The following is a 9,815-nucleotide window of genomic DNA, read 5'->3' as shown; positions in this document are numbered from 1 at the left end:
TTAAGAACATTAAGATATGGGAAATTTGGACATTTACTGTAACTACTATTTCTCGTCTCATTATCCCGGCAGGTTTGCAACAATGTGAAAGCATTTCAAATGAGAAAATTTCAGTACAAATATAAAGAGTCACAGAGAGAAATTAAAACACAGTATTTAGGATTTTCCATTAATCCCCCTCTTTTGATGGACCCTTCTTTCCATTCTTTTATTTCTTTAGTTGTGTGCAAAAACGCTCGTGTCTATCTTTTTTCTCAGGGCTCCCTTCACCTCTTTGTTCCTCAGTGTGTATATTATGGGGTTCAACATTGGTGTCACAGCTGTGTACATGAGGGAAATCATTTGATCAATCTCCAGGGTGGATTCAGACTTGGGCACCAGGTAGGCGATAAGGGCCGTTCCATAGAATAAAGTCACCACCGTGAGGTGGGAGGAGCAGGTGGAGAAGGCTTTACGCCTCCCCTCCGCTGACGGCAGCCTCAGAATGGTGGAAATGATGATGATGTAGGACAGGATTATCAACAAGAAAGGGACAATGATAAAAGCTGTTGTCACAATGTAACCGAAAAACTTAAAATTCCATGTGTCAGCGCAGGCATTCTTCAGCACCGGGGGGATGTCGCAGAAATAGTGATGGATCCGGTGGGAACTGCAGAAGGGCAGGTTGAAGATCCATGTGGTCTGAGCTACCTCCATGGAGACACCGATGCCCCATGAAGCCACTGCAAGCTGTGCACACACTCGGCCGCTCATGATGGTGGTGTAGTGCAAGGGGTGGCAGATGGCCACGTAGCGGTCATAGGCCATGGCTGCCAGGAGGCAGCATTCTGAGAGGCCCATGATGTTGAAGACGTACATCTGGGCTGCACAGCCCACAAAGGAGATGGTCTTTTCCTCCACCAGCAGGTGAACCAGCAGCTGAGGGACCACGCTGGAGGTGCAGCAGATTTCCAGGAAGGACAGGTTGACCAGGAAGAAATACATGGGGGTGTGGAGGGAGGGGCTTAGCTTTATCAGGAGGATCACAAACAGGTTCCCCATCAGGGTGACCAGGTAGGTGACCAGCAGCAGCAGAAACAGAAGGATTTGCAGCTTGTTAAGGTAGGAAAAGCTGACCAGGATGAACCCATCAAAGATAGTCTGGTTCTCGCCAGGGTCGTTCTCGGAATAGGTGATCTGCGGGGGCAACAGAGACACACTGGAACTGAATCTAATAAATACCAAATGTGGATGTGGCTCACCCACAATTCCTGCTGGTTCCTTTGCTGCTGGGAGGCTTCTGACTAAAACTTGCTGCAATTCTTGATAGACACGTAGCTGGGCCCAGTCACCATCAGTGTCAGCTGTTGTCCAAGTTCAGACACCGTTCCTGCTACACCAGGGTCAGTCAACTGGTGAGAGGACTCCTTGGACACCAGTGAAGCTACAGCTGATCTACAACCTTTGGGGGTTGGATAAACTGATTCTAAGGCTAAGGGGTACGTCTACATTGCAACACTATTTCGAAATAACTAGCGCCATTCTGAAATAACTCAGTCCACGTCTACACAGCAGGTGGTTATTTCAAAATAGTGTCAAATACTGTGAAGCTGGAGGACTTCTTACTCCGACACCCATAATCCTCATTGTATGAGGAGTAAGGGAAGTAGGAGGAAGAGTGCTCGATTTCGAAACAAGAGCTGTGTAGACACTCCCTATTTCAAAATAAGATACACAGTTGACATAGCTCAGTTTGCATAACTTATTGGATGTTAAGCCCTGCAGTATAGAAGCATCCTATGTCTACACAGTAGAGTTATTTCGGAGTAACTTCAGTGCTTCCGAAATGGCGCAGTGCACATCTACACAGCAAGCCAGTTACTTTGAAATCATTTTGAAACAACGAGCTTCTTACCCCGACTCCTGTAACCCTCAGGGTATGTCTAGACTGTACCCCTCTGCCGGCAGAGGGATGCAGATTAGGCAGGTGGAAATTGCTAATGAAGCGGGGATTTAAATACCCCACGCTTCATTAGCATAAAAATGGGCACTGCTTTTTTCCATCACGGAGATTTGTCAGAGAAAAACGGCAGTCTAGAGACTGATCTTTTGCTAAAGAAAGCCTTTTCCAATAGATCTCTTAAGCCTTGTAAAACAAGGTATACAGGATCGATCGGAAAAGTCTTTATTTTTCAAAAGATCAGCCTGTAGACTGCCACTTTTCTCTGACAAAGCACAGTGCCAAAAAAAAGCGGTGACCATGTTTATGCTAATGAAGCTTGGGATATTTAAATCCCCGCTTCATTAGCAATTTGGACTTGCCTAATTTGCATCCCTCTGCCGGCAGAGGGCTGCAGTCTAGACATACTCTCACCGTAAAGGATGTCGGGGGAAGAGTGCTCTATTTCAAAATAACTGCTGTGTAGACAGCGCCAAAAGTCGAAATAAGCCATATTGATTTAAGCAGCACAATTATCCTAGCTCAATTTATGAAGCTTATTTCAAGTTTAACCCTGCAGTGTAGACACGCCCTGAGGGAGCTACATTGGTTTAATCCAATAATGAGGGCATACCAGTTCCTTGTATCATGGGATGTAGCCTAGTTTGTCTACTTGAAAATTCAAAGGGAGTGAGTTAGTTTGTTCCCTTCCCTTCCCTTCCCTTCCCTTCCCTTCCCTTCCCTTCCCTTCCCTTCCCTTCCCTTCCCTTCCCTTCCCTTCCCTTCCCTTCCCTTTCCTTCCCTCTAGCACTATTGCTCTACTGGCACATTCACCCAGTGTCTTGTCTCAAAGGAGGGCAAACGCCAATCTCACTCCTACCTCCATCCCAGGAAGAGTGACACTAATGGAGATCCTCCGACGGACGTTACAGCTCAGATGTGTGAGATCTGCTCACATCAGGAAACTGAGGCTCCCGAGCCCGCCATGTTTGGAGCTGTTGGAAGAAAGAGAGGCAGGATGAATTTTGAACACAATGGGGGATTCTGGCCTTTCATGTCCTGCAAAAATTCATTCTTCCCCAAATAGTAGAGGATGAGGAAAGTCCTTCCAGCTGCTATTATAGTGACATGGTGAATACATTGGTGTGTGTCAGGATACAAACAGAGACATAGGGCCAGACCCTGATCTGGTGTACATGTGAACAGCTCAGTGGGTCCACTGGGCTAAATGGCAAGAGAGGAAAGAGCATCTTTGCGGGCAGGCTTGCAAACCTAGTGAGGAGGGCTCTAAACTAGGTTCCTTGGGGAATGGTGACCAAAGCCCTGAGGTAAGTGAGGAAGTTGGATACCCGGAAGAAACACAAGGAGGAATGAGCAACAAGGGAGGACCCCTGATTCGGATGGAGAAGGCAGGGCGATCAACTGGTCATCTGAGGTGTTTGTACACCAATGCGAGAAGCCTGGGTAACAAACAGGAAGAATCAGAGGTCCTGGCCCAGTCCAAGAACTATGATTTGATCGGGATAACAGAGACTTGGTGGGATGACTCGCATGACTGGAGCACTGTCATGGAAGGGTATAGACTGTTCAGGAAGAACAGGCAGGGGAGAAAAGGAGGAGGAGTTGCATTGTATGTAAAAGCAGTAGGATTGCTCGGAGCTCCAGTACTTAGAGGGAGAAAAGCCTGTTGAGAGTCTAGGGGTTAAGTTTAGAGGTGGAAGCAACAGGGGTGATGTTGTGGTTGGTGTCTTCTGTAGACCACCGGATCCGGTGGATGAGGAAGACGAGGCTTTCTTCAGAGAACGGAGAGAAGCTTCCAGATCACAGGCACTGGTTCTCATGGGTGACATTAATCACCCTGACATAGGTTGGGAGACCAATACAGCAGGACACAGACAATCCAGGAAGTTTTGGGAGACTATTGGGGATAACTTCTTCGTACAAGTGCTGAAGGGACCGACCAGGGGCCATGCACAGCTTGACCTGCTGCTCACAAACAGGGGAGAACTAGTAGGGGAAGAAGATATGGGTGACAACCTGGGAAGCAGTGATCACGACATGGTAGATTTCGGGATCCTGACCAAAGGAGGAAAGGAGAGTAGCAAAATACACACCCTGGACTTCAGAAAAGCAGCCTGTGACTCCCTCAGAGAACTGATGGGCAGGATTCCCTGGGACGCTAACATGAAGGGGAAAGGAGTCCAGGAGAGCTGGCAGTATTTTAAAGAAGGCATGTTAGGAATAAGAGGGTGATCAGAGAGGGTGCGGGACCCTTACTGGGTGAGGGAGGTAACCTAGGGTGTGTCTAGACTACATGCCTCCTTCGACGGAGGCATGTAGATTAGCCAGATCGGAAGAGGGAAATGAAGCCGCGATTAAAATAATCGCGGCTTCATTTAAATTTAAATGGCTGCCCCGATCTGCCGATCAGCTGTTTGTCGGCAGATCGGGGCAGTCTGGACGCGATGCGCCGACAAAGAAGCCTTTCTTCATCGGCACAGGTAAACCTGGTTTCACGAGGCTTACCTGTGCCGATGAAGAAAGGCTTCTTTGTCGGTGCGTCGCGTCCAGACTGCCCCGATCTGCCGACAAACAGCTGATCGGCAGATCGGGGCAGCCATTTAAATTTAAATGAAGCCGCGATTATTTTAATTGCGGCTTCATTTCCCTCTTCCGATCTGGCTAATCTACATGCCTCCGTCGAAGGAGGCATGTAGTCTAGACACACCCCTAGTGACAGATGATGTGGGGAAAGCTGAAGTACTCAATGCTTTCTTTGCCTCTGTCTTCACGGACAAGGTCAGCTTCCAGACAAATGCACTAGGAAATGCACTATGGGAAGGAGGAGGCCAGCCCTTGGTGGAGAAAGAACAAGTTAGGAACTATTTAGAAAAGCTAAACATACACAAATCCATGGGCCCAGGTTTAATGCATCCGAGGGTGCTGAGGGAGTTGGCAGATGTCATTGAGGAGCCTTTGGCCATTATCTTTGAAAACTTGTGGAGATCCAGTCCGCATGACTGGAAAAAGGCAAATGTAGTGCCCATCTTTAAAAAAGAGAAGAAGGACGATCCAGGGAACTACAGAACAGTCAGCCTCACCTCAGTCCCCGGAAAAATCATGGAGGGGATCCTCAAGGAATCTATTTCGAAGCACTTGAAAGAGGGGAAAGTGATCAGGAATAGTCAGCATGGATTCACAAAGGGCAAGTCGTGCCTGACCAATCTGATTAGCTTCTATGCTGAGGTAACTGGCTCTGTGGACATGGGAAAGTCAATGGATGTGATCTACCGTGGCTTTAGAAAAGCTTTTGATACGGTCTCCCACAATATTCTTGCCAGAAAGTTAAGGGACTATGGATTGGATAAATGGATGGTAAGATGGATAGAAAGGTGGCTAGACTGTTGGGCCCAGCAGGTAGTGATCAACGGCTCGATGTCAGGTTGGCAATCGGTTTCTAGCAGAGTACCCCAAAGATCGGTTCTAGGACCAGTTTTGTTTAACATCTTTATTAATAACCTGGTTGAGGGGATGGATTGCACCCTCAGCAAGTTTGTGGATGATACTAAGTTAGGGGGAAAGGTAGATACATTGCAGAGTAGGGATAGGGACCAGAGTGACCTAGACAAATTGGAGGTTTGGGCCAAAAAAAATCTGATGAGGTTCAACAAGGACAAGTGTAGAGTCCTGCCCTTGGGACGGAAGAATCCCAAGCATTGCTACAGGCTGGGGACTGACTAGCTAAGTAGCAGTTCTGCAGAAAAGGACCTGGGGATTACAGTGGATGAAAGCTGGATATGAGTCAACAGTGTGTCTTTGTAGCCAAGAAGGCTAATGGCATATTGGGGTGCATTAGGAGGAGCATTGCCAGCAGATCCAGAGAAGTGATCGATCCACTTTGTTGGGCTCTGGTGAGGCCACATCTGGAGTACTGTGTCCAGTTCTGGGTCCCCATTACAGAAAGGATCTGGACGCATTGGAGAGGGTCCAGCGGAGGGTGACCAAAATGATTAGGGGGCTGGAGCGCATGACCTGCGAGGAGAGGCCGAGGGATTTGGGTTTCTTTAGTCTGCAGAAGAGAAGAGCGAGGGGGGATTTGAGAGCAGCCTTCAACTTCCTGAAGGGGTTTCCAAAGAGGCTGGAGAGAGGCTGTTCTCAGTACAGACAGATGGCAGAACAAGGAGCAATGGTCTCAAATTACAGTGGGAGAGGTCTAGGTTGGATATTAGGAGAAAGAATTTCCCTAGGAGGGTGGGGAAGCACTGGGATGGGTTCCCTAGGGAGGTGAAGGAATCTCCATCCCTAGAGGTTTTTAAGTCCCGGCTTGACCAAGCCCTGGATGGGGTGATTGAGTTGGGATTGGTCCTGCCTTGGGCAGGGGGCTGGACTTGATGACTCCTGACGTCTCTTCCAGCTCTGGGATTCTGGGATTCTTTAACCTTGGGTCTCACCCACTCTGGCCATTCTCATGTTCTGTTCTTATGAGCTGCAGTGGCCTACACCAGTTGCGTGGCTTTGTCCTAGGACCTTGCGATGAAGAATTTTACAGGAAGGAACATCTGACAGTGTAGCAGCCATTCCCCACCAATGTTTCACCTCAAGGTTATTGGCTGAGAAGGGTTTTCACAATACCAAGCCTGACAGTGAAGTGACTGATTCGAAATAAAAATGAGACATAGCTAATATCATATTTTGCACGCTCTTAGCTCTTTCAAAATCCATCTTTCCAAGCCACGTATTAAATAACAGTGACATGGTATGAAGGAACGTGGGAACGAGGGAGAGAGGAGACTGGTATTAAACGCTGAGTCCGCATTTCCAGACATGACGATTGAGTTCTCCTCATACCTGAATTTGTGTAAAATCATACAACCATTGGCCTGGAAAATTACACACACACACACACACACACACACACACACACACACACACACACACACACACACAGAGGAAAGGGTTCCATCTCTCCAATGGGTGCAGCAGAAACGCACACCCAGATGCAAAGCTAATCACAGAAAGCAAGATAAATCCAACAAGAGATGCAAACACTGGTGCGGCAAAGTGCCCTGTATAGAGTGGTGGGAATTGTCATGCAACGCCTAAGAGAGACTTTGGGGAACCTAGACTGACATTGGCAAGGACTTTCCAGAACATTCCCAGTGCAGGGGATTCGGGGCTGGCTGAAAATAGAGTTTCCATTTCATGGCCAATGTCCCAATACGTCTTTTCACCCGGAGTGAACACGAAATGTTCAAATAGTGAAAGCCCGAATTGTGTCTCAGAAGAGTTAATAAGAAATGAAATGGGAAATTGAAAACTGCCATCGACATCCCTGTTTTCTCCTAGAGAACATCAGCACCAGTGAAATCATCTGTACCGAAGGGATATTGATTTATTTCTATATTTTTGCCTGACATTTGGATGGATTCAATGGAGGCATTTACTCACAGTTTGGAATACGGTCTCTAGAGATGCTTTTTGGTCTCCATGGGTGTGTTTCAGTCAAGGCATCTGGACACTCCATTTAAATACAGGAGAACATGCAGCAACAACAAAAACAAATGTTGTGTGGCGAGAGGATTGGGGGAAATGAGGGTAGAAAGGGACAGCACGTAACTCTTGGGTACCAGGGGCAGCGCATTTAGGACACTACACTGCCATGGTCAATCTTCTGGGTTCGATGTTGTGGGTGAAGATCGAACTCAAAGGGTGCCCCCATCGGTGCTGGTACTCCTGCTCCTCGCGAGGACTAAGGGAGTCCCTGGCGAGCACTAAGACAAGCTGAGAGGAACATTTGCTCCCCTCAGCCTCCCGCTGTCTGGATGGGATTTGAGCTACGTCGACGCCTGCTATGTAAGTTACGGAGCTGGAGATGTGTGTCTTACTGTGACCTTCCCATGTCATGTAGCCAAGGCCTCACGGTGCTTGGAGCCAGGTGTGGCCTCTCGGATGAGAAGAGACTGGACTGAGCCCACGGGCCAGCTGAGTTCAGATGCCAACTCAGGAGCTCACATTGCCGCTTGGATTCAGTGAGTGAGGAGGAGGGTGGGGGAGAGAGGGGAGTGAAGATGAGAGAAGGGAGAAGCCAGAAATAAACCCTAGCACTGCAAACATCACACAACCTTCCACGGTGGGGTGAGGAACATGTCTGGTGCCCACCTAGAGCTCGGGGGACTCTATGGATATCGTCAACCAGATCTTCACCTGGTGTAAATGGGCATCACAGCCCTGATGTGAACCTCTTGACCTGACACACATTAAGTTAGTTCAGAAAGAGACAAATAGATAGATAGATAGATAGATAGATAGATAGATAGATAGATAGATAGATAGATAGATAGATAGATAGATAGATAGATAGATAGATAGATAGAGGGGGTGTATGGGGATAGCTAGCTAGATAGCTAGATAGCTAGATGAACACACACTCAGCCCATGTGTCAGACACACACAAAAGTTCTCTACACACGTATGGGAAATTCAGGTGAAGAAAGGGGTGAGCTGGGCAGGAGGCCGATGGATTTCACTGGGCGAATGGCTGGGGACCTTACTCACTGATTTCTATCCTACCTTGTGTAAGAAGAGCGATTCCATCTGCTTTCTGCAGGCGCTGGACGTGCTGAAGGGAACATGGGGGGTTTTATTTCCTTCCCTGGCTTCTGGGACCACGTCCCTGGGGAAACGTCTCATCATGTTCCTTGGAGGTAGAACAGCTCTGCCTGGAAGTGCAACAAAACAACAGTCACTCGGTCAGTCGTTGCATAGGAAGTTGTACCAACGTCATCTTCCTTGTCATGTGCTCTGTGGATGCAAATCACCACAGGATATACTGACTGTAGTAAATTGGGTGACACGTTTTTCTCCCAGCAACACACCACACAGAGTCAGGGGCAGGGGCAGAAACAACACCAGGGCTCATGGCTCCAGATGCCTGAGGCTCAGAGTCTGGGCCCCGCTCTTGTCCAAGAGCCATGATGGGAACCCAGGAGCTCTGGCTCCCAGCTCCACCTGCACTAACCATTATGCCCCACTGCCCTGCCGGGGCACAGAACCCTGATGCGAGGGTGTCTGATGCAGGTTCAGCCGAGCTTCCCACCCTACTTGTCGTTCATCACCATGGCAACACCGGGGTCACTTTCTCCCACAGACCTATGATCCTTTTACCTCCAGCTAATGAGCCTGAACCTCGGATACTGACCCTGGCCCCTGGTGGGCAGCCATCAGTGGCTGCCCCGCAGTGATACAAGCCCGGCCCGGCCTAGCCACGCCGCTCGGGTCCCCTACCTGCCATCGGCAGCATCTGAGATGAGGGCAAACACAGACACAGCTTGGGGATGTGCAGGGGATGGGTCTGTGACAGACCGAAGGTCACTCCTGGAGCAACCACTCCTGGTCCAGCAACGAGGCCTTCGCCGGACGCTGGCGGCTTCCACTGCCCTCATAGGCCGGGCTGCTGTGGCCGTCTGGGAGCCAGGACACGTACGAGAGGCAGTGGGGAGGCGAGGTCCCCTGTAGGAGCAACTGCTGTCTTCTCCGGGAGAGACAAGATACCAGCTCCCCCACTCATGTGTGTTGCCCGATCTAAGATGACCTTTTAATTTCTAATGACCCACCTTTATGGTTGACAGGTTTTGTCCCAGGATCAAGCCCAGTATTTAATTATTCTATGCTTGGGAACCTTGATAGAATCATAGAACCATAGAGCTGGAAGGGACCTCAGGAGTCATCAAGTCCAGCCCCCTGCTCTAGGCGGAACCAATCCCAACTAAATCAACCCGGCCAGGGCTTTGTCAAGCCAAGACTTAAACACCTCTAGGGATGGAGATTCCACCACCTCCCCAGGGAACCGATCCCAGTGCTTCCCCACCCTCCTAGGGAAATAGTTTTTTCCTAATAA

General features: G+C 48.9%; 1 protein-coding gene across 1 annotated transcript; it reads right to left on the bottom strand.

Annotated features, from left to right (window-relative positions):
- Nucleotides 1–216: 216 nt before the first annotated feature.
- On the bottom strand, nt 217–8,611 carry LOC102450672 (olfactory receptor 10A4-like). Its single transcript, XM_089774400.1, has 2 exons — nt 8,489–8,611; nt 217–1,176 (listed from the first exon to the last, which is right to left on the bottom strand). Exons 1-2 carry the CDS (start codon nt 8,609–8,611, stop codon nt 217–219), a joined length of 1,083 nt encoding a protein of 360 aa, XP_089630526.1.
- Between the last annotated feature and the right edge of the window lie 1,204 nt (nt 8,612–9,815).

This window comes from Pelodiscus sinensis, chromosome 30 (assembly GCF_052426305.1).
Source record: "Pelodiscus sinensis isolate ZL-2025 chromosome 30, ASM5242630v1, whole genome shotgun sequence".
Taxonomy (NCBI): Eukaryota; Metazoa; Chordata; order Testudines; family Trionychidae; genus Pelodiscus; species Pelodiscus sinensis.
The sequence above is the reverse complement of the archived record's forward strand: the minus strand, read 5'-3'. Positions and strand labels throughout refer to the sequence as shown.

What these genes read in the sequence shown, in the direction of transcription:
- LOC102450672 (XM_089774400.1), bottom strand. Translation starts at nt 8,611, where the DNA reads ATGATGAGACGTTTCCCCAGGGACGTGGTCCCAGAAGCCAGGGAAGGA. An exon ending in AATCGCTCTTCTTACACAAG is followed by an intron (nt 1,177 to 8,488) that starts GTAGGATAGAAA and finishes TTGCCCCCGCAG; the next exon opens with ATCACCTATTCCGAGAACGA.